The following is a 25,124-nucleotide window of genomic DNA, read 5'->3' on the forward strand; positions in this document are numbered from 1 at the left end:
GTCAGTATCTCAGCAATAAGGGGATGGGAAGAATACTAATGTAAACCCATTTAAAAAGACCCTTAAAAATATTTTAAGCAAATTGCCAAATACATGCACTTCTTAATTGTTTTTAAAAGGTGGTTGGTTAATGTTCATTCATTTAAAGTGCATCATTAATGGTTTTGACTACATTTACAGAGTTGTGAAATCAACCAATTTCAGAATGTAATTTTAGAATATTGTCATCAGCCACTTCCGATCTTTCTTGTATTCCTTAGCCTGTCTCTGCAGATTTAGAATAAGACAATATTTCTCGATTATGATAGGCTTCTTTCACGTATATCTCAGTATAGTCTTAGACCTTGATGTTCTGCCTCTGAAGGTAAAAAGTAATTCTTTAGTTCTTTTCTTTCCTTTTTTTTTTTTTTTTGGCCTGTCCTTAGGCTTGAGCTCAGGGCCTGGGCACTGTCCTTCAGCTATTTTGCTCAAGGGTGAGTCATACCTCCACTTCTGGCTTTTCTGGTGATTAACTGGAGATGAGAGTCTTTAAGAGTTTTCTGCCTGAGCTGACTTCGAGCTGTCATCCTAGATCTCAATCTCCTGAGTAGCTGGGATTGCATGCGCCAGCCACCAGCAAGCCAGCCAATTCTTGCAATTTCTTGATGGATTTGAGGATTGCATATAATTTGCATGAAAGAAAAATTGGAAACCAGTTCGAGTGAGGGCGTCCCATCACAGAAGCGAGTCCATCTTGCCCGTGTTAAAACACCAGATTGTGCAAACAGCCTGCCGAAGCAGTGCGTCCTTGGGTTCCCACATCGATTTTCTTTGAGGGGGAGGGGAAGGTGTCATTGTAAGTTAAAGAACCGTCCTCCTCGGATGAGTGCTGGCCAAACAGATCAAAACTTCCTGTCCATGGAAAACTTGTTCTGGCTGAGTGTTCAGCCTAAAATCGATAAGGAAGCTGTGCTAGTTCAGGGGATTCCGGGGAGCAGACCCCCTCTCTGTAGGCCAGCAAAAACCTAAGGAAGATCAAGTTTTCCCTTCTGCCCTTTCCCCCTGTTCTAGCTGGCAGGGTTGATCCTCCCTCGTTACAGTTTGCCCAGATATTTGGAAGTGAAATTAGGGCCCTCCCCCCCACAACTTATGATTTTATAGCCAATGGGGAATGAGGTTTATTTGCATATTTCCCGTCACAAAAGCAGCCGTGGAGTGGAAAGCGTGTCAGACTCAATTCCGCCTCCTCTCCCTTCTCCACCTTCTCCTCCTTGTCTTCCTCCTCCTCCTCCTCTTCCCCCTCCGCTTCCTCGGAGGAAATCTCTGCCCCTCCTGCCGCTCTGCCCACCCCTTTAAAGGAAAACTTGCCGGGGTCCTCCCGCTCGGTCCTCGCCCGCCCGCCGGTCCGCGCGCCCCGCGCGCCCCGCGCCGCGCCGCTCCAGCCCCAGGACACGCCGGGAGATGGGGAGCAGAGCCCTGATCCTGGGGATCCTGAGCGTGTGTCTCCAGAGTCTGCTCGGCCCCCGCGGAGGGGTGGCCGCCGCCGGTACGTTTGGTGCGCGCCTTCCCCTGAGACCCCAGCCCGCGGCCGTTTCCCAGCGCTCGCCGCCACGCAGGGCCCGGGGAGCCGCGGAAGCCCGGCTCGGGTCCCGGGCTGGATCACCGGGAGAGTGATCCGGGGGGGAGCCGGGAGCGCGTCCGCCTTCCCAGCACCACGCGCCGGTTTCCCGCGTTTTGTCTCTCCCGGTTTCCCGCGCAGTCCCCGGCGCGGGCTGCAGCCGAGTTCCGGGCGCACGGGCTCGGCCCGGCGGATCGGGGGTGTGACCGGGGAGGCCGGGGGTGGGGGCGCGCTCCGCGGCGGTGAGAGCCACCGGGACCTCCCCTTGTGCGAGGGTGGGGAGGCGAAAGGGACCCCGGGCCCGGGCGACCCGGGCGTGGCGGCGGCCAGCGTTTGCGCTCAGCTCACCGGTAGAACCGACCGGAGCCGGGCTGATGGGCGGCCGGCTCGGGGGAAGCCAGCCGGGCTGGGGAGGCGATGTCTGCACGCAGGCTGCACCCGCAGCCCTGGAGGGCATGGCCACAGACTCAGGGGCCCTTGCTCTTGGCCTCCAGTCCTTCCTCAGAGGGAGGGGTCGCCCAGGGTGCCCGGCCGCAGGGGTTTTAGGGCGCTGAAGGGAGATGCCAGGCAGAACCTCTATCACTGGCCTTGGTGAAGGTGATACCAAGCCCTGTCCATAATCCAGAGTTAGTGTAACTGGACCCTTGGCTCAGCTATCAGAGTCGCAACTGAAAACACACTGAACCCGAAGCAAGTCATAAAAGGGACAACATTTAATCTCCTCTTGGGTGGTGGAGCAGCTTTCAGGGTGGTATCCCTTACGTGTGTGTGTGTGTGTGTGTGTGTGTGTGAGTGGAGGGGGGGTGTCATCAGAAGCTCCAGTATATTTCTAATATTAAATTGTGAACGTGTTTGTTAGGTTAATACCCAGGAGATTCCATCAAAGCATCAGTGGATAAAAAGACAATGGCCAAGAAGTTAGTAGACACATGCTCCATTACCACCCTGAGCCCCCAGCTCAGGGCCTTGCTGGCACCTGGCTAGTGCTTGCTCCAACCCTTGAGCTCCAGTCTGGCATTGTTTTTTCCTGGTTAATTGGACATGGAGCCTCAGACTTTTCTTCCCTGGCTGGCTCCTCCAATCTCAGCCTCCTGAGTAGCTAGGATGACAAGAGTGAGCCACCGGTGCCCAGACATGTCCCAATTCTTGAAAGTCGACTTCTATTGTAAAACATGCACAGAAACGAATCTTTCATATTTTAAGTTTCTGCTGGGTTTCTAGTTTAGCTTCCTCAACTCCAAGGAGCTGGCAAGACCGACAGTCTGCTGAGGCCCCTCTCATTCTCACTTTGATTTATACAGACATTTTAGTCATTACGTTACTTAATTAAATTGGATTTTAAGCAACACATGGCTTTCTTAGCTGTAAAATGTACTGGAGATGATAATTTCTTAGTAGATGCGAGATGATTCACCCTCGTCTCCACGTTTGCTCTATGTACCCTTTACATTATGCCTCCTCTATCACTGCAACTTCACAGCCCTTTCTTTTCCAGATTAATTCAGCCAGGAGGAGAATGCCAAAGGGAAATGTGTCACTTAGGAGAATGATCCACAGCTCTTTTCTGAACTTACTTACTAATCACAGGATTTCTTTCTGGGAACAGGATGAGGACAGCAAGCATTGACCTGGGGTTCTTTCCTCTTGGAAGCCCTGCTGTGTCTACCTGGTCCCAATCAGGAAACTGGAATTGCTAGGAGAGGAAGTTCATAGGGAATTTATTCTGTGGCTGTGGTTCGGTTACACTGGCCACAGTACATTTCCAGGCTAACTTCTGAGTTAAGCGTGATAGGTGACAAGAGCAAATTAGCAAATGTCAGTAGAGCAGGGCTCAGCAAGGGAGTGATTGATTAATAGCTGCATTGAAAGGTGGGTGTCAGGTGGGGGGAGGAATTGCAATGTAAAATGTTCTCTTTCTTTTAAGCACTGTATTTTTAGTTCAACCCTCTATGCTTGCTTTATTATGGAGGAGAAATTGGGTTATACAACTTGTTGCCTCTGTTATATTAGATGATTTTTTTAAAAAATGATAAATTCTACTTTTCATGTTTCCTCTAGCCACTACCTGAGGCCATTTATTAACCACCCATGTTGTTTTGCCTTAAGTGTAGAGCTGTTCTGGCCATTGGAATGGTGGCTGATGATGGCTTTGGGTCACATACATTAGGAAGACTATTCAAGACATGGGTATCAGATCTGGATGGAGGTATCATTTGAATTTGCTTATGTTTTCCAGTTTTTATGGCAACAAAAGCAATCATCAGTGTAAAGCTTGGTGTAGTTCAGTTCGCTGAGTAGAATTTGTCACCACAGTGAGCTAACGTCTTTGCAAAAGCTGAAGGCCTTGTTCATGTCTGAAGGGTCATCCGATGGGGATCTTGCTTACTCAAAGGCTAGAAGTTTGAAGTCTACTGGGAATGGTTTGTCCATTGTGAAGACAATGTAACTTCACATTGCTGGCTTTGTGGCCATTTTAAGACTGTCTGTATGGAGTGACATTATGAAGGTATTTTACCAATGCTAACTGATCTTAGAAGAATGGATAAGTATGTATTAAACATTCTGCTGGAAATATGCCTGTGCGCTGGAGCCTATTAAAATTGTTCTTTTCTTCCCAGTTGATTATCTCAGAATGATTAATCCTATCCTAGGCAGCTGGATGATTTTAACTTTTAAAGGAATGAAGAAAATGCTCCTAGTGCTAACTGGAAGTATATCACAGGATGTTCCTGTTGGTATGACCACACTGGATCTAACCAATCGCTTTGCTCATGGCACATAAAGCCTTGGTGTGTGTGTGTGTGCATGTGTATGTGTATGTGTGTGTGTGTGTTTGTTCCTTAGGCAGAGATAGATGTTTTTATGCAATGCCATGTTAAATCAAATTAATTGTATATGTTCACAGAAACTTACTCATATACAATTATTTTGATTTAGCATGGTATTGCATTAAAACATATTTCCCTCTGATTTACTAAAAAAATTTTTGTAAATTGAGTGGTAAACGGAAATCCTATATTTACTAGAGTGAAAATCAGACTCTAAGAGCAATCACATGGATGTGAATCTAATGCATTTCAAGAGTCACATTTTAGATTATCTTGAAATCAGAAATTTATTTTGGAGGAAAAAATTGGCTTACAAAGTTACAGTTTTTAAAAAGGGATGAATTAACACTTTCATTTTAATTAAAAAAGTAGAAAAGTTCTTTTTAGTATATCAAAGGGAAAAGTTAATCTACATGTCAGATAAGTCAAGAACAGCATTTACCTTGAGATCTCAGAACAGACTGAGCAATCCAACCACATGACAATCCATCACCAAACTGACCAGTTCAGAAATTGAGGTTTGTTTCATTTTGCATCCTACATTTGATGTCACATCAATAATTATAATCATCTACCTCAGAGAAAAAATGATTGACTAACCAAATTCTTTAGAGGCGTGTGTGTGTGTGTGTGTGTGTGTGTGTGTGTGTGTGTGTTCTACCTTTAGCATAGTACCTATTAAATCCTAGTATACTCAGGACCTCTTTTTTTTTTTGTCTAGCAACAACAGTCCCCCCTCTCAAGTATTTTATTTTTCTCTTAAGTGTTTTGGCTTCACTTAATTTCATTATCTGTGTTAATTTTTGTGGTAAATTTCTTCCATCTGTTTACACTTTCATATTTTGACCTATCTACTTAGAGACTTAGGAATGAAGATTATGTAGTACAGAAACACATTAACGTCAAACTTACATAGTATCTAAGAATCTCCCCACCTGGTGCTTAAATGGACTTATTTGAGGAGTAGGGGTGGTATTAATGTGTTTATGAAAGGCAGAATGGAGGCACTTATAAAGGCAAACATCTCAGACTCACTCCTCTTCTTCCTTACTCTAAAGTGGCCTTCATTCCTTAGGGATCCAGTAAAATGTGTAATGACACCATGAAACTTACTGATGGACCCACATCTGGGTCTACATAATCTTACACAGCTGTTTAAGGGATGATAGAAGTTTAGGGAAACAATGAATTGGTATTTAGGATGCTAAATGATCTCTGAGGAATTGCAAGTACAGCTTGAAAAATTAATTGCTATTAGAACACCAAAGAGAAGGAAAGATTGAAAGGCAGAAAAATATAGAGCTTCATCTCTCACATAGTGTGTTGAAACCATCACATAGCCTAAAGAACGGTACCATTTTTTTCTCTTGCAATTGGAAATGAAAAATCTTTGCCTTATAAAGTAGCATGAAAGTTCCACATGCAAATTTGCATGACAAGGTGTGGATTTACCATAGCTTTTCTCTGCCATCCATGGACCCATTAGCAAGGCTGGTGGCATGAAACTGGTACTTGTCTGATTGTCAGTGAGCCATGGTATAATCTGGTATAGAATCCAGATTGACTAGACATTTTTATGTGGAAATATACAAAGTCAGCCAAAGTGATTTTAGAGAACAATCGCAATCATTTCCAAACCACAAGAAACATCAGGGCCAGTAAGAATGGTAAGTCCAGAGAAAATGGCCAGATAGTGTCATTTCAGTAGTTATACAGGGCAGTGTTATTACATGGCAACAGGCCAGTAGATAAGTGAAATCCATTTGCAAGGTTGTTGAATCATCTTTGCTTTAAAAAGAAATTGATAATCAAACATATTAAAAATAAGATTGTTTAAGAGGAGATGTAAGCTATTTGAGGTGGAGCAATGTGGGAACAAGCTAAATTAATTTAGCTTTACATTTTCTAAAACACTTTCTGAAAATAAAAAAAATGTGCACTGAAAGCAGAATTTGATTAAAAATATGCAGTATTCCTTTTCACACCTGAATAAAGCTAACGTTTTCTAGTTACAGAAGAAAAAGAAGACCTACATCTTCTAATAAGTTAAGGCAGAGCATACTCTTAGTGGATAGATGGATTCTCTGAGTATAGTATATGGAAATATAAGCAGTTTTAAAAACTTACGGTTTAAGCTGTTTGTGGTGTTGCCTACCTGTAATTACAGTATCCCAGAAACTGAGGCAGGATGATCAGAGTTAGAGACCTGCTTGGACTTCATAGCAAGATTCTATTTCTTTCCTTCTCCCATACACCCTGCAAAAAAAACCCTCTGGTTTAGCAAATACTTTTATTTGAATAAATGATCGTAGAATATTTAGCAACTTTTACAATATTTACTTCTCTGTAATAAATGCAATCAATATATATCATCTATATTTTAGGATCATAGAAGTATGTGCGTGCATACGTGTGTACATGTATGTGTTCACGTGTATGGTCAAATTATTGCATATAATGAATCTCTTAGGAAGTAATTACTGTGCTGTGAAATGGATTTGGGGAAATATTTCTCAAAAAGGAAAATGTTGGGGCCAAGAGTTTGGCCTAGTGGTAGAGTGCCTGCCTAGCATGCACAAAGACCTGGGTTCGATTCCTCGGTACCATATACATAGAAAAAAGCCGGAACTGGTGCTGAGGCTCAAGTGGTAGAGCTCTGGCCTTGAGAAAATCCAAGGGCAGTGCTCAGGCCCTGAGCTCAAGCCCAGGACTGGCAAAAAAAAAAAAAAGGAAAATGTTTTTTCACAATTATATGATGAGAACCTGATTCTAGTACTTATACTGTTATGTTATTATTCCTATGTTTATTCTTGACCTGATTTTTCAATGCTATCTTGAAATTATACATTTCAACATACAATATTTTTTCCTACAGACTAATAAAGCTAACATAGTTTTCTGGTTATGAGAGAAAAAGGAGATAAATTAAGACAGTGAATGGATAAGTTGTAAGGAAAGAGTAAATTGAAATAAAGGAATTAGAAGTACTGTAAGTTAACTTCATGTATTAATCTCTTGAAAGTTTGAGAATCCAAATGTAAAATCTATGCTATTATTTTTATCTACTAAATAGGGTTTCTTAAATTTTTTTAAAACCTGATCAGAAATTAAATAATTTTCCATGATATAGGTCCCCTTAACCTAGGCTCTGCTTTGGGAAAGGAATCTGGTTTTATTAGCAATATAGGTTACTTCAAAAGACCGTTGTGATTAGTACAAGTATAAAATACCTGCAAAGCTTTCTCAGCATTTAGAGCGAAGTCATCTCCCACTACCACAGCTTTGCAGTACCTTGTGATCTTTAACTTGGTATGGAAGATTGTAATGGCACAAGTACAGAAAGAACTATCTGGGTTTAAGTTCTAGCCATGGCTCGTCTTTCTTTCTGCTCAATTTGCTAATAATGGGTTTCTCAAAATGTTTTGAGCACTGTATCCTGCCATGGGTATGGGGACAATTTCATGTCAAAGATTCCACAGTCTCTCAACTTTTCTTCTTGCTAATACTCTTTAAAGTTTCTGCTAATGACAAAGAAACAACGTTCCTTCAAACTAACCTAATTGTATAACCTTGTCAGGAAACCTTTAAAATGTCACCTCAAGTTCCAAGAGAGTGAAAGCCTAGTATTCAAAGGTTACTCCACAACCCAAGAGCTGGGAGCCAATATTCTCTAGAAATAAGATTTGAAGTGGATACCAGGAGACCTGGGTTTCGATCCATTTCCCTTTCCACCATGGCGAAGTCACTTCAGTTTATGTTTTGAGAAGAGGCTAGATGTTCTATGGAATCGCCAAGTAATAGTTCACTTATGTGGAACTGGATGCACGTGTATAAACACCTACCTGGAAGGGAACTGAAGGAGGCTGGCAGTCACAGGAGAGACCAGAATTGGTTAAATTCACAGTCAAGGCTGTCGCCACCACAGACACAATCGTGTCAGTCATTCTCTTACAATCCACATTGGCCAGGAGCCATGAGAAGAGCATTGGCAGTAGCTGCTTATGAGCCCAGCAAAGAAAAATGACTGATGAGTTTTTCCCCCTTTTCCTGTAGGAGGAACAGATTTTACAGACATTGAAAGCAAATTTTCTCTAAGGACCCCTAAGGACACAGCTGAGGACACGTGCCATCTCATTCCCGGACTGACAGAATCTGTGGCTAACTGCCACTTCAACCACACCAGCAAGACCTTTGTGGTGATTCATGGCTGGACGGTGAGACTGGCGGTGCAGGAGGCAGGGTTTGGGAGGTAGATCAGACACTAGCTGATGGGGAGTCATCCCAGGCTTCTACCTGTTCTCTGAAGGCTTGATTGTAAACCTAAACAAAGGCTGACTTGGCTTGAGATGAAATCTGAAGTGGCAGGTTCAGGTACACTTGTAATCCCAGCTACTAAGGAAGAAGAGATGGGAGGATTAAAGTTTGAGGACATGGGCCTCTCAGAAATAAAACAGAGCAAAAAAACCATGGGGGGCATGGCTCAAATAGTATGAATGCTTGACAAGCAAGTATGAGACCATGAGTTCAAACCCCAGTACCACCAGAAACATACATTCATGCCTATCCAGGTTCATTAATACTTTGCCTAAAGAGTGCCAGCCCTCACATCAATATGCTTTCTGGTAATGCCCTTGAGGCAGCCAGCTGTACTGGGGTGCCCCAGAGCAGAATGTGTTATTGTTATTCAGGCAGAATTGCCTCACCAAAGGTTCTTTCCACATCATCTGGGAGAAAGAGAAGAGGAAGAAGCGGGGAGGGTGTAGGTCCCAATGCTGCTTGATCATTTCACAGCTTGGATCCACAACCAGGGCACTTTTCATCTCTGGCCCTTAGTTGGCTGACTCTGAAACCAAGACTAGACTACAGTTCCCTAAGGTCCTGCCTTACCCAGAATTCCTCAGTTACAAACTTTAGGGAAACTTGTGGAGAGATCAACTAGGGTCATGCAGAATGTCTAGAAAAGTGCCAATTATGGTTAAATCTACCTACTTAAATAATACTAAAGTATTACTTTCCAAATATGTTGCTTCAGATGATATAATTCTTGCATATTTGCTTCAGTTTGTTTTTACATTTTTCAGTCCCTAGCAAGTGAGTTGAATTGCTTACTGAAAAGGATTTATTTAACATAAATTGTTGTGGAAAAAATTCACTAAAAAAATTATACATATCTAGTCTGATTTCTTTTCCTAAAGTGGGTTTGTTGTTGATGTTGTAAGGTAGTTGCCGTAGGGTTTTATGGCATCAAGGGAAACTATTTATAGAACTCACACAGACATTAATTTTGAAAGAACATATATACTACTAATGTTAGCATGATACATTACATATCTAATCCTAACAGTGCAGACTCATAGCATAAGAGGGTTAAGTAAGGCAGAGGACTTTAGAGGCATTTTAGATATACATACACATGTGACTTTCAATATTTCCCCCCTCAAATATGTAAGCTTAATATGCACAATTGTGTGATAGGAATAAACTAGGTATCTCGGGCAGCTCAGTTCTACCCCCTGTCAGAATTATGTACCCAAGAAGTCTTTGGAGAAATGTTTCCTTCTTATACAAAGATGGAATGAGAACCAGGCAATCAGAGGGGATGGGTGAGGTTGGGAGAGATCACAGAGGAGGATGGGGTGGGTGACACTGACTGAGATTCACTGCACTCTTAAACATGAATTGAATTGAAACATGTTGAATGGAGACTCCTTTGTACAACTACTTGAAGACAGCAGAGATGCACCGCGCACACACATGGACATGTTAAACGGCACCTCCCCGTGTAAGTCACCTGCAGATTAAGATAAAATTGAAACTCCATAAAAAGAAAATAGATGGCACGATCAGCCTAGCATCCATCGACAGTGCCAGCTGAGATCATTGATTCTGAGCTCCCACGAGCTCACTTGTGCTCTTCACATTCTGCGTTCTGCCACACGGAGTGCTGGCAACGAGGGACTGAGTTTTCCTGTCACCCAGGGCCCTTTGCTCTGCAGTGATAACAAAGCCCGCCAACTTTGCCTCACAGTCCTGGCTTATCTCAGAACTCAATGGCCAGTTTTCTTAGACTACCTGGGCTATGTGGCAGGGTGGGCATTGGCTCAGCAGTTTGTCTGACAACCCAAGACTCCTACTGTGATACTTGACAGAGGAACTTCTCAAGAAAACCCGTGAAAAGAAGACTTTTTTCTGAGTTGAGGAAAGTAGGTGCTTAGACTGTTCAGCTTTGTGTTTGAGGTTACTTTTAGCTGTATTTTATGTTGAAGTGAAAAGGAAAAGGTTAGCTGCTACCCTCCCTGTGGAGAGTATCTTGCCATGGTAGGAAAGTCAGTTTGCTTGCCCTTTCACAGGTTGCCTAATTTGGAACTACTGATGGTAAATACAGACCTAGAGCAAACACCTTATTTGAGATAAGCTCCCAGGCCATTCAAGGACAGATGAAGGGAAGTGAGGACAGTCTTTTTGCCTGGCAGGGCAAGAACCCAAAGAATGCTTAGCATGTAGCATGCATATGGTACTTTCCAGTACAGCTCACACTCCGCTCCACTGGAACTGGCCTGGATTTGCTTGTTTAAAAATAGCTGGCAATTCTCTACAAACTTTAACTTGTTTACACTAAACTCTTCTTCATCTTGCAAATTATTGGAGTTTGAGTGAATTTATAAAACACTTAAAAAAGCATGAATATCAGGAAGCTGGAATATATATTAGTCAAGGGGAAAGAGTGGATGAATGGAGAGAGGAAGGAAGGGTGAATATATGTGAAAACTGGAAGCAAGAGATGGGTGAGGATGATAAAGAGGTGACACTGGTCAAGATGCACAAACTGACATGTTGAGTTGAACCACTTTGTTCACCTACTGAAAGATAATTAAAAAAAAAACTAATTTAAAAATGCATTAAGCACACTCACCACACACACACAGAAAGTGCAGTAAACTCCAGTCTGCCATTCTTTGAACCCACTCAGACCTGCCTGCAAAAACAGCAGACTCAGGTACCCGAACTCCACCCTCCAAGGTGTGATTTTCCCGTGGGTGCCCTTCTTGTTAAATGGAGGCATGATGGGCATTTCATATTTATGATAGGTTTTGTGGCATCTTTTCCCAATGCCTGTGTGTGCCCTCTTCAGGTGACTGGAATGTACGAGAGCTGGGTGCCAAAGCTGGTGGCTGCCCTGTACAAACGTGAACCCGACTCCAACGTCATCGTGGTAGATTGGCTTCAACGGGCCCAGCAACATTACCCGGTTTCTGCAGGCTACACCAAGCTGGTGGGCAGTGACGTGGCCAGGTTTATCAACTGGATGGAGGTAAGACCCAATGAAGGAGCCTTGTATGTCCAGAATAGAGATGCTGGCTAAAACAAGACAGGCAGCTGGCCTTTCTCACTGAGACAGTGTAGTCTTCTGGGTGAGCATAGGAATTTTTTTTTTTTAGCCAAAAGTTAATTGAATGATAAGAATCGTAAGACCATAAAGCCACTAAATAGCCCCACCCTGCCCTGTCCTTGGGTCTCTTCAGTGGATAGATCTGCCAAAACCCAGAACAAAGTGGTCAGAACAAACACAAGCCTGATATTTCAGGTCAAAGGGAAGAGGTCATGTCCAATCAAGCCCTTCCCCACCAGTTACTTGGCACAAGGACAAAGTATCTTGATTTGCCACCAGTTAGAATATCAGTCTCTTTGACCCCCCCCCCCACAAAAAAAGCCAAGACGACAACAAAAGAAAACATTGCTGGTATTCAGCCAGATGTGGTAGTATGTGCCTGTAATTCTGGGAGGCTGAGGCAAAAGGATTGTAGCCTAGACTACTAAGGAAGGCCTTATCTCCAACAGAAAGCACGTAAATACAAATATCGCCAGTATTTCTCTTTTACTGGAGATCATGGATCTTTGACATATGGCCCAAACTCTTGTTTGGGATGGGAGAGTGATGGACTGATCTGGAAGGACATGGACAGAGATGTGAAATGACTGAGGATCTAAGCCCTCTGACTTGGCTGCAGGTTTTTCCTACATTCAGAGGATGGCTAACTTCTTCAAGCCAGCCTCTGAAAATTACTTTTAAAAAATATATTGAGGTTAGAAGGAAGCTAAAACTGTGATGGGGCCAAATTACTTAAACCAGATAGTTGGAGGTAAAAATAATAAGCTGTGTTTCTTGCACTGAGCATGGGAAGACAAAAGTTCTATCCTTGGCTCTGTTGCCCATCAGGTAAGTGAATGAGAAAATCAGGTTGTCCCCTTGGGCCTCGGGTGTCTGTGGACCATTTGTGACTCTGATGTCTCCCCACTCTTATGTTTTATGATTTTAAGTCATTGCCTGGTAAACCAAAACTTAGAAAATAAAGTAATATGGAGTATTTTGACTAGGTAATGAGGTATTAAGTCTATAGATGTATAAATACAAATACACATTACTATAGCTACATGTATTACATTTATTCCTTAACACAGATTTATGTGAATAAATTTCAGATGTATAGAAAAACTTTCAGTTGTTAAACGCTTACTTATGAAGCCAGGCATGCTGTTGCACTCCTGTAATCAAAGATATTCCAGAGACAGAGGTAGTAAGGTCATGGCCATTTACGGCCATTTTTTTTAATTGCTTTTAGTTTTGATCTTTGGCAAACAATGACAAATCCTCCTCCTTCATCCACAGGATGAATTTAACTATCCTGTAGACAATGTTCATCTCTTGGGCTACAGCCTGGGAGCTCATGCTGCTGGCATCGCAGGAAGTCTAACCAATAAGAAGGTCAACAGAATTACTGGTGAGGACCTGCTTGCATCTCTCCCATCAGAGAGTTGAGGTGGCCATCATTCTAAAAGGGAGGCGGGGAAATGTGTTGAATATTCACATGCATGTGGCATTTTGTGGGGGGCATCTGTCCCGAGTGGACTGTTTTTCAGGAGTGAAATTAAGTGAATTTATCACCCATCCCTTGGCAAGCCCTACCACTAGAGCTAAGCAGAGATTCCCATAAGAGGTCCACGTATTCCTCTGAGAAGCATTTTCCTCTTCCCTTTGCTCAAGGCTTAGTAATGGATTGCATATGTGATGATTGTCCCCTCTCACATCAGTAGCAAAGAATATGACAGAGGGCCAATTTCAAAAGCCATTTGGAACGATGACAGTCATCTAAACAGTGTTGATGGGTGGGTTAGATACACAGAGTGAGAAAATGACTTACCACTGCTAGGTTTCCTAGAGTCAGGTATAACATACAAAGACATCAAACCATGCTGAGTCACTTGTTTAAGGGTCTCAAATCTCAGTGTAGGTACAGGTACTTACCTGTAATCCTACCACTCTGAAGGGTGAGGCAGGAAGGTTACAGATTTGAGGCTAACTTGAGTTACATGGTGAGACCCTGACTCAAACGACAACAAAAGAAGACACACACACACACACACACACACACACACACACAGGGAGAAAGAGGGAGAAAGTGAGAGAGAGAGAGAGAGAGAGAGAGAGAGAGAGAGAGAGAGAGAGACTGACTCAATTTCCACTTGAAGAGAGCCAAGCCTACTTTCATCACCCTGTCTTGTTAATTGAAAGAACCAATCAATTCCTGTGGACAAAGAGCTAATAAGAATCTAAGTGGCTGCCAGTTACATTCGAATGCCAAGCAACCGAATGCTAATGTGATGCCTGGTAACACTAACACTGATGGAGGTTGAAATGCCTGTGGGACTTTTTTCTCCATCAAGGCCTGGATCCAGCGGGCCCGAACTTTGAGTACGCAGAAGCTCCCAGCCGTCTTTCTCCAGATGATGCAGATTTTGTCGACGTCCTGCACACATTCACCAGAGGGTCTCCTGGCCGCAGTATTGGGATCCAAAAACCAGTAGGCCATGTTGATATTTATCCTAATGGAGGTACTTTCCAGCCAGGATGTAACATCGGGGAAGCCATTCGCGTGATCACAGAGAGGGGACTTGGAGGTACGTGTGATTTAGGAGTCAGTTAAATATGAGTTTCCTTTTTCATGTCCTGTTCACTAGCCTCCAAGTATGTAATTTCAGTACACATTGGCCAATATGTTTCTGAAGAATCCTACCGATTCCGAAAGTCACTTTAGAGCCAACTGGCCTTCTGATCTCTTATTTATTATTTTGTGATTATATTGTGAACCTCCTTGAGTTTTGCTCTTGCTTGTCGTAAAAAGGAAGTGAAGATGTGATTTAGGCAGAACTCTTGGGCCACCATAAGAGTGTCATAAGATTACTATTATCATAGTTTGACAACAGAGTGATGTTGAGTTTTCCTGAAAGTGAAAGAGATATTAATTAGTCCAAATGTCTTTTCTTAGCCTTTCTAAGAGAGAGAGGCAAGGTAGAAACGAATAATCACTTTCTGTAGTAAATCGCCTACAGTTTAATGGGGGAAAAAAACCCTTAACATTATCTTAATAATTCTTTTAATAATCAGGTTAGCCTGTGACAAATTTGTGGCTTACTTATAGGGGCCGTGTGCACACCTGATAGACATTGCGACGTACCTGTGTTCAGTACACTAAATGCTTTGTGCACACATGATAGACACCTTGTATAATATGATTGCTTTTCATTAAAAATTATAAAAGCATCTGGGGATAATATTTATCCTTTGGCATTGCTGACTATCTCCAAGATACATCTATTATAAAATCCTAAGTAGGGTACAACACTCCCCAAGAATCATATTATACAAGATAAAATACTATTCATTTAGGGCTTATGCCCTTTATGGTTTCTAGAAGTATTAGGCGTTTGCAATATAAGAATGGGATGTGATAATCTGGGGAGAATCAGCTGCTACCTTGGATGCCTTTCATTGTGGATTTATAATATTAATAAGTATTAGGCAGCAGAAAAAACAGAAGTTCCCTGTGAAATTGCAATTTGGGCAATCTTGGAAGTAGATGGGCTGGTGTCAGCTCCCTAACACAGAGCCTGCAGTCACTAATGGATAGCGTCAGAACTTAGGGTCGTCTTGCTTTAGCAATATGCCCACCTTGTTTTAAACATGCAGGAAAAAAAAAAACATTCGTTGTGGATTTCTGCAGACTTGACATTTCCTGTGTGGCTCTTTCTCCAGATGTGGACCAGCTGGTGAAATGCTCCCACGAGCGCTCCATTCATCTCTTCATTGACTCCCTGTTGAATGAAGAAAACCCAAGTAAGGCTTACAGATGTAATTCCAAGGAAGCCTTTGAGAAAGGGCTCTGCCTGAGTTGCAGAAAGAATCGTTGCAACAATGTGGGTTATGAGATCAACAAGGTCAGAGCCAAAAGGAGCAGCAAGATGTACCTGAAGACTCGTTCTCAGATGCCTTACAAAGGTAGGCTGGAGGCTATTGTAGACAAAGAAAATGAATTGGTCTCATTTTTGTCATGCCCATTGTGCTACACTGACTGATTCTTTCCATTGCAACAGAGTTAATGAAGTAATATAACTCCCTTTCTATTGACTAAAAAAACAAAGTTGGGCCGGGAGTTTGGCCTAGTGGTAGAGTGCTTGCCTAGCATGCACGTAGACCCGGGTTCGATTCCTTGGTACCACATACATAGAAAAAAGCCAGAAATGGTGCTGAGGCTCAAGTGGTAGAGCTCTAACCTTGAGAAAATCCAAGGACAGTGCTCATTCCCTGAGCTCAAGCCCAGGACTGGAAAAAAACAAAAACAAAAACAAAAAGTTGCAAGCAATCCATTTCATAGACACTCCCAGTTCCCACTGCTCAGACTGGAACTTGCAGCCCTGCTTGCCATTCTCCTAGCCAGGGGTTTTGGTAGAGAGGGGAAGGCTGGGTGGGAAAAAGATGAAGAAATTCATGCTCCTGCCTCAGAGGCTCTCACTAAATCCGACCACTTTAGGAAGTGGCTTGTAAGGCAGTCCTCAGGGCCCCACAGATGTTTCAATGGAATTGGTCTTGTTGTGAACTTCCCACCAAGGTGGGATAAAAAGGCTGGGTCCAAGTGTGTTTGGTTCAAATGGTAACAGGCTGGCTAAGGCAAGTAGATCATGGAAAAAGACTCTTATGTGTTTGGGGCATTGTTTTGTTCACATTACTCCATCTAGGATTGCTTGGTAGTTCAGATACATGTGAATTTTTCCATCCACTGCACATGTGCCATTTTTTTTTTTCTGGTGTTGGGGCTTGAACTCTGGGCCTGGGCTCTGTCCCTCAGCCATTTGTGCTCAAGGCTAGCACTTTACCATTTTGGACACAATACCACTTCTGGCTTTTTCTGTGGTTAATTGGAAATACAAGTCTCACAGATTCTTGCCCAGGCTGGCTTTGAGCTGCAATCTTCAGATCTCAGCCTTCTGAGTAGGATACAGGTGACCCGCCCCCTAGGGTTTGGGGGTTTTTTGTTGTTTTTTTTGAGAAGAGTAGCATTGAAGGACCATGCTCTAAAGGTGGGAACACTGTCTAAGGGAAAGAAGTGTTTCCAAGCCACAAAGATGGCGCAACTTCCTGTCCACTTCCTGGTTAATGGCTAATGTCATATGAATTGTAGGTCTGAATTGCCTGATTGTTCAGGAGCTCTGGTATTGCCATGAGAACTGATGAGTTTTTGTTCCAATTTTCTCTCTTACAGTCTTCCATTACCAAGTAAAGATTCATTTTTCTGGGACAGAAAGTAACACGCAGATCAACCAGGCCTTCGAAATCTCTCTATATGGCACCGTGGCAGAGAGTGAGAACATTCCTTTCACGCTGTGAGTAATCACAGGACAACTCTCCAACCTATGGCCTGGCCACCGCACCTGCTAATGCAGTCCTTAGTTTGAGAAACACAGTCAGACTCCCATCTAGAAAACAAGCCCCACTCTTTCAAGAAATTAGAATTTCACAACTGAGAAAAGAGAATTTACAATTGGCAATTTATCTTTATTTAATTTATTTATTATCAATTTATTAAGTATTAATTTATTAATTATTTAATTCATTTATGTTTTATTTTCTTTGATCATTTTAGGCCTTTTATCACTTTTATGAAAAGAAACAAAATGACATCATTAAATTCCCTCCAAAGGTTTAATATCAAGGGTTCAAATTGTAATTCAGCAATAGAGTAATTCTGTTAGCATTTGTAAGACACTGGATTCAATATCTAACACAAGAAAATACAAATAAAAGTAAAGCAAGGCATATTGGTATATGCCTGTAATTCTAATGCTTGGAAGGCTAAGGTGGGAAGATGTTGAGTTCAAGTGTGGCCTGGATTCCACAGGAAGACCTTATCCATTAATAAATAAATTTGACATTAATGAAAACAACAGTAATAGGAAATACTGTCCAGTGCAACATAACAAGTACAGAAATACAAGTGGAGAAAGCCCAAGACACAGCCTTACCCGTTACCATTGGTCAAAGAAATATAAAGTTAAGGAAATTTTATAACCTTTAATAATTCCTAGTGATTCCTCTAAAAATCCTGTTGAGCCGTGGGGTGGTGAAGCAGACACACTAGGTATGTAATTCATTGCTAGAACCCTTCTGAGTAAGGAAGTCAGCGAGGAAATAATTGTACATAATTTAAAATGTAACTACAAGGAATGGGGTGGTCTCCATAAAGAAAGTATTTATCTTAGTCAATGGTGGCTTATCAAGTCAATTAAATCAATTCAGTTTTTAAGAAACTATTATTACAGGAAACTAGGCAAAACATGGTCAAAATACAAGATCAGCCAGGCGTGGTGGCTCACACTTGTAATCTTAGCTACTCAAGAGGCTGAGATCTGAGGATTCTGGTTCAAAGCCAGCCTGGGCAGTAAAGAACTCAAGATTCTTATCTCCAATTAACCCCTAGAAAATGGAAAGTGGGGCTGTGGCTCTAGAGATAGATGAAGAGCTCAGAGACAGTGCCCAGACCCAGAGTTCAAGCCCCATGACCGACAAAAAAAAAAACAAACAATACAAGATCATACATGAAAAGGGCAAAGAAGAGTAGGTATTGTGTACATAGTTTGACTGTAATTTGGTACAAATAAATTTGGTGCAAATAAATTCACATACTAATCCATTATATACAAATAAATATGCATATCACTACATTAAAAGGAGTACATGAAGCTAAAAATTAGCTAATGAACTTTTCCCCTTTAAAATTGCATTGAATATTTAATACCATTAGGCCATTTAGTTATCTTCCATAATTTGTTAACTGCTACTGACATTCATTTAAGGTTTTCTGTTTGTTTGTTTGTTTGTTTTTTCATTTAAAAATATGGCCCAAATAAAGCTATTTCCACCTGGGGAGGAGAAAAAGCTGGTTTCCAGAGTGGACTAAATGTGTTGATGTTTAATTCAGGCCAGAGGTCTCCACAAATAAGACCTACTCCTTCCTGATTTATACGGAGGTGGACATCGGAGAGCTGCTCATGATGAAGCTGAAATGGAAAAGCGATTTTTACTTCAGTTGGTCTGATTGGTGGAGCAACCCTGGCTTTGCCATTGAGAAGATCAGAGTGAAAGCAGGAGAGACTCAGAAAAAGTAATTACGTTGAATTCTCTTTGTCACTTCAGATTCACCCCAACAGATGTAACGGGACAGGGATATACCAGTGTATGCTTATAAGCCTTCTCCCCAGTACTTTGTGGCTTAGATGATTATACCTGGCATGTTCTAGGGCTATTTGTTATCATCACACTGAAGAAATAATGTAGGTAGAATATCCTTGTGGGATGAGACTCAGTCACTGAGGTTTCATATTTTATGTGTGTCCAAAAAGCCTCAAGGTAATTTTATACAGTTTTTGTGGTATTCCTGCCTTTGAGCTGCAGCCCTTCACATGAGTGACATCAAGTATGGGATTTTATTTTTTTTCCAGTCTTGGGCCTTGAACTCAGAATCAAAAGGCACTGTCCTTGGGCTTTTTCAAGGCTAGAGCTCTACCCCTTGGATCACGGCACCATTTCTGGGTTTTTTTTCTATGTATGTGATATGAGGTACCGAGGAATCGAACCCAGGTCTTTGTGCATGGTAGGCAAGCACTCTACCACTAGGCCAAGCTCCCGGCCCAAGTATGGGATCTTTGACATCACATTGGTGCTCAAAAAGATTAGAATTTTGGAGTATTCTGGATTTCAGATTTTTCAGTTAGGGGAAGAAGGATTTCTGGATAAGAAATATGCAAGGTCTGAACTTGTCCCAGTTATTTGCAGAGCATTAGGTAGGGTTAGAAACCTGGAATTTCAATATTCATTTAGCATTATTTCTTTTTAAATTCTAATTCTATTCTACTATCTTTTTCTTTTCCTTTTTCTTTTTTCTTTCTTTCTTTTTTTTTTTTTTGTCGGTCTGGGGGCTTGAATTCAGGGCCTGGGCACTGTCCTTGGGTTTTCCTCAGAGCTAGTGCTCTACCACTTGAGCCACAGCAACACTTCAGCTTTTTCTGTGTATATGGTATTGAGGAATCACACTCAAGGCTTCATGCATGCTAGGCAAGCATTCTACCACTAGGCCACATTCCCAGCCCTATGAGTATATTTTGATCAATATCACCTCTTTCAACATTCTTACCCATCCTTCTCTGCCATACCCCTCCCCTCATTCTTAATTTTGTAGGATTTTTGTCTGCATTTTCATCTCTTCTCTTCATACATCTGCCCTGTCCCCCTGGACTCCATGCCATTCCTTCTGAGTATCTGTTTTCTCGTGTTTTAATTAGCTAAACTTTGATTTGGGCTTTCTGAGATAGCACTATTTTTTTTCTGACATAAAATAGTTGTATCTAACATTCAAAGACTAAAACTAACCTGGCTGTAAAGGGTTATATTCCCAAATAATCTCATCCTGTTTCCTCAGACCCAACCTCACATGTATCTATAAGACAAATTATATTTAAAAAGAAGCAAACAAACAAAAAAAACCCACTTTTTTTCAGGGGTTGGGGATTTAGCTCAGTGGAAGCACACTTGCCTGGCAAGTCCAAGGTCCTGAGTCCTATCCTCAGCTCTGGGAGCAAAAACAAAAGAAAACAAAACTTCTGGATGGAAAAACTATATAGAAACCGTTTCCTACAAGACTCATTAAGAGCTTAGTTTCCTAATGCTGAGACTAAGAGGTTGGAAGTTGATCGTATGTTATCTCTGAGAAAACCTCATGATTTTAGTCTGTCCCCAGCTGTTTATAGACCTGTCTAGATTAATTAGCTGGTATCAGGATTCCAGAGTGAAAGGTGACAGGCATGGTGTATTGACTAGAAATATCAGCACAAGCATTTGAGCAGCCTGACAACTTTATTTTGAACAGTCTTTCTGATTTCTCTATGTGGTACACTCCCATCCATTGTCTTCCACAGGGTGATTTTCTGTTCCAGAGAGAAAGTGAGTAAATTGCAGAAAGGAAAGGGATCTGCAGTGTTTGTGAAATGCCATGACAAGTCTCTGACTAAGAAGTCTGGCTGGTGAGTATCTTGGACCAAAACTTTCTGAGCATCCATGAGTGGTAGCATTGCTCCTTATCCCATAGCTAATAACGGTCACCATTCTTTGACTAGAACTAGAACCTTCAGGCCATCTTTTTCAGTTCTTCTGCTTATGTGCAAAGTGGATCCACCTGCTTTGTGCAGTACTTCTTTTTCTTTTCCTCAGAGTCATGACCTTCCATCCAGATACACAATTTAGAATTTTACTGTACTTGTTCACAACTACTTTTGCAACCTTTATCATAGTGATTGCAGAGCATGTGCCTCGGGCTTAGTGCTGGCCAGCATGCCTGTGGCATGCACAGCTCTTCCAAGGATATATCTAGGGATAAAAACGGTTCCTATGGTAGCTGGGCCTGAAATCCTAGCTACTCATGAGGCTGAGATCTAAGGACTGAGGTACAAAGCCAGCCCAGGAAGGGAAAGTCCATGAGACCTTTATCTCCAGTTTTACCAAAAAGTCACAAATGAAGCTGTGACTAAAGTGGTAGACCGGAGCAACAGAGCTTAGGGAGAGTATCCAGGCTCTGAGTTCAAGCCCCAGGACCAGTGCATGCATGCCTGATCTCATGGCATCAGCTAGAGTCTGTATTTTCCCACTGCCAGAAGACTCCCAGGACGTAGAACAAAAGGGGCACCCAGGCACATACCTCAAAACCTCGGAGATGAGGAGAGGATGGAAAGAGAATGGGAAACTGCTCTCCTTTCTATCTCACAGCAACTGCTGGCTCTTTCTACTTGACCTTTAAGACTAATCCACATGGCAGCTGTCCGTGGAATCTTTCCAGAACGTCAGTGCTAAGTGGAGACTGAGCATGTGACCTACCCCTCCTCCCTCCCCTGAGTCCTCAAGATATATCTTTTCATTCCTGAAGGCTCTCTGGCATCTGCCAGGTCCACGTGCTAACAGGTTATACATATAAAGGGGAGAAATATTGGATCCTTCCATATGAAATAATGATTCAAGCCCAGCAGTGGTGGCTCACACCTGCAACCCTAGCATTCAGGAGACTGAGATCTGAGGATCACAGTTCAGTGCTAGCCAAGGCAGAAAAGTCAGAGACTCTTCTCTCCAATAAACTACTCAGAAAAAGCTGGAAGTGGCACTGTGGCTCAAGTGGTAGGGGGATATCCTTGAGCATAAAGAGGCTTATGGACAGTACCCAGGCCATTAGTTCAAGCCTCACAGCCAGCAAAATTAAATAGATAGATAGATAGATAGATAGATAGATAGATAGATAGATAGATAGATAGATAGATAGATGAAAGTTAGTGACTTAAGAAACTGACAAATGACTGGTCAAACCACCACCTGTAAAAAGAAGAAGCAATTGCTTTTTCTAGGTTATGTTTATAGACAAAAGCATACAATAAGAATTGCCTCCTCAGAACATAGCATATGAAAGATCCCCTGTGGAACTTCTCTTATTTGAAATCTCTATTTGATATTCTAATTTGTACATATTTGCAATAAGTAGACTAGGGAAAAAAAGGCCAAAAAAATCAATTCACTTAAGACTCTATCACCCATGGGCACCTCCAATTAACATTTTAATTTTTATCCTTTTATACTTTATAATACATAATATTTATCTTTTATTTGGATCAAATTATGGGACCAGAGATGTGGCTCAAGTGATACAATGCTACATTTCCCTCTTTATTCTCATAGGCTTTGTTCTAAATTTCCAGATTAATATTTTTTTTATCATCTTAACAATGATGGAGAAAAGGAGAGCCGGGGTTATAGGAAGTGTTTTCTAAAATGCTAAGAGATAATAAATTGGCCTTTTTCCCCTGTTTGCTTTTTTTTTTTCCTCAGAGAGAAGAACAGTTCAAGAGTTCTAGAAAGAGTGGAGTCAACCAAGTCAATTTCACAAAAGGTGCCCCAGGCTTTGGCTGTTTATAAGTGGATTCTCCTGAGTATTACTCAAACTCTCTCCCTGTTAGTTCTATTAGGAGACAATCTCAAAGGCTAAAATGTGGCTAATTCAATATGAGGAGCCTTGTGGCCCAATAGCATAACCTCCAGTGTCACAGAAAACAGATCTGAGATGCACTGCATGATTTGTCCTTTGAGAAAGAAATGATTGCTGATGCCCATTGTAAAATAAGGCTCTTCCACGTGGTATGTTTGCACACTGTCTAAAATTAGTTAGAACCTCCTATTGTAATTAGAATTTGGGGATTTGCAAGGGATGAGGAGATAAAGGCCTTCTGAAGAATTGCTCTGAGTTTGAATATAGAATATAGTTTTCTGTAGTGTGCTTTTATTTATCAGGCAAAACACCTGATCTTTCTGAATAATTCTCTCCACATTAAGATATGGCCCAGCAGTTCACTGGGGACTTGTGGCTTGGAGATTGGGTGAGAACACGGGGCTGATAAAGACTGAGCTTTATCTCCACTGTTGGCTTATGCCATGGTCATATTACAAAGGGAAGGACGATACTAAATTGAGATCAACTAATTCTTCATACACTTGATATTTTATTCTTTAATCTCTCTCCCTCATTTTGACCCCCTTTTGTCTATATATGTTAAAAGTATTCTCTAGGTAAATGTTAAAAGGGAGCCTCAAACCCTCAGCTGACACCTAATTTGAACGGTGCAGAAAAGAAAATAACTTTATTGTCAGATTTCTCTCATTGGTTTCATCTATTTGAAATAATCACTCTCTGATTTTAGGCTTCGCTTGTTCATGTCTCAGTAATACTTAGAGCACACTTCTGGATGTGTTCAAGTTCTAATTTTCCATCATGCGCTACAAATTTTAGGTGAGAGCCACTTTGGATTAAAGTACACTAACACATGAGCAGTCTTAAACACTGTAGCCACAGGAATTGCCAGGGGGCTGCCATTTTTTTTTAGAACAACTAATCAGGAGTGAATGAGCAAGCACTTATTTTTAAACTAGAGCTCATATTTTCAGAATGCTTTTTCTATATATTAATATAAAATGATCAAGAAGTCAAGTTATCCCAGAAGCTAGGGCTAGGAACCCAAACTCTGAATGTATTCATCTGCAAAGCACTACGTGGATCCCTGTCCATTGTGATTTAGAAGGTAAACAATCACGAGGTGAATCCAAACATGTCAGAGTGAAGATAGCTCCCAACAAGCCAGCTCTTCCTTGAAGAAAGATGATTGTGTCTGTGCAATACTGGACAAATGTTGTCTTACTCTTTTCAGTCTTGGAATGCTTTCTAACAATAAAATGATGTATGATAATGTCACTGGTATCCCCTTGATTGATAATTCATTGATTTTGTGGATTTAGGTTTCAGTCCAGGGCACATCAACTTAAAAACATTGAACAAATCAGTTTATAATACGGGGAGCTCTGGCTTCTAAAGACTTGGCTCTACATATCAGTGATGCTTTGGCTTTAAATTTTATTTATTAGCTGTAAATATATGTATGGGTGTGTGAGAGAGCTTGTATATATTGGAAAGGTTGTTTTTTGGCTACCTGCATTTGTAGTTGTTGGTGCTTTGTACATGTTTTCAGTGATGGTCTCCCTGAGCCAACTTGTTCTTAAATATTACAATGGAGTGGGCTTAAAAATGAAAGAAATTGAATTAACTATGTGAAGAAATGGAATCTACTTTTAATAAAATTGACAAAAGTTTATTACAAAACCAAGTCATTATTTTGTATCATTTTAGCCCCCCTCAAAACCAGTAAATTTATTCTTAGGTCAGATTCACTTAGCAAAGTTAGAATAATCACTACTCTTGGTCAGGAATAATGCTTCTAAGAATGACAGTGCTTTGTGTTGACATTTGTAGAAAGCTATACAAAATCTTAGGTATCTGTTACCTACAGAGAGAAATGATGTGGACTATTTATCTGAATAGAGCACAGAAAACTTTCCTTGCTTATAGTATGCTGTTTCAACAGTAAGGCATTATATGAAAATGCAAAATATAATTTTCTAGGACACATGATCTCCACTTCTGCAGATACTTCATTGCTACCTACAATACACATGATACATGTATAGAGAAATGAACGTTGGGAGGTGGGAGGTGCAACTAAGCAGGGATTGCTTCTTAGATGTTGGGAAACATTTCACCCAGAAAACAGTTGTGTCAGGAGTCATGGACTCAAATTTAACTTACACAGTTTGCATCTTCTGTGTGTAAGTCGTCAATGGGCTGGGACTCTGCAGTCCCTTGCTCTCCACCAATGCCTGGTGGTGACATTGAAAAGACAAGTGATTCCAAATGTTGTTAAGGATGTGTGAAGGTGAGCCTGCATGCATG

General features: G+C 41.5%; 1 protein-coding gene across 2 annotated transcripts; it reads left to right on the top strand.

The window, feature by feature from the left end:
* The first annotated feature begins 1,200 nt into the window (after positions 1–1,200).
* Lpl (lipoprotein lipase) lies at positions 1,201–24,092 on the top strand. 2 transcript variants are annotated; one of them, XM_090354267.1, is made up of 10 exons: positions 1,201–1,525; positions 8,479–8,639; positions 11,558–11,737; positions 13,094–13,205; positions 14,149–14,382; positions 15,518–15,760; positions 17,022–17,142; positions 18,738–18,920; positions 20,731–20,835; positions 22,335–22,430. In XM_090354267.1, coding segments are annotated over exons 1-10 (1,425 nt in total). In that variant the 5' UTR covers positions 1,201–1,440; the 3' UTR covers positions 22,336–22,430. The 2 variants fall into 2 exon arrangements, with proteins under 2 accessions (XP_090210393.1, XP_090210392.1); XM_090354266.1 differs by lacking the exon at positions 22,335–22,430 and adding an exon at positions 22,679–24,092 and having other exon boundaries at positions 1,202–1,525.
* The last annotated feature ends 1,032 nt before the right edge of the window (positions 24,093–25,124 follow it).

Source organism: Megascapheus bottae, chromosome 20, assembly GCF_031878675.1.
Source record: "Megascapheus bottae isolate mThoBot1 chromosome 20, mThoBot2.hap1, whole genome shotgun sequence".
NCBI lineage: Eukaryota > Metazoa > Chordata > Mammalia > Rodentia > Geomyidae > Megascapheus > Megascapheus bottae.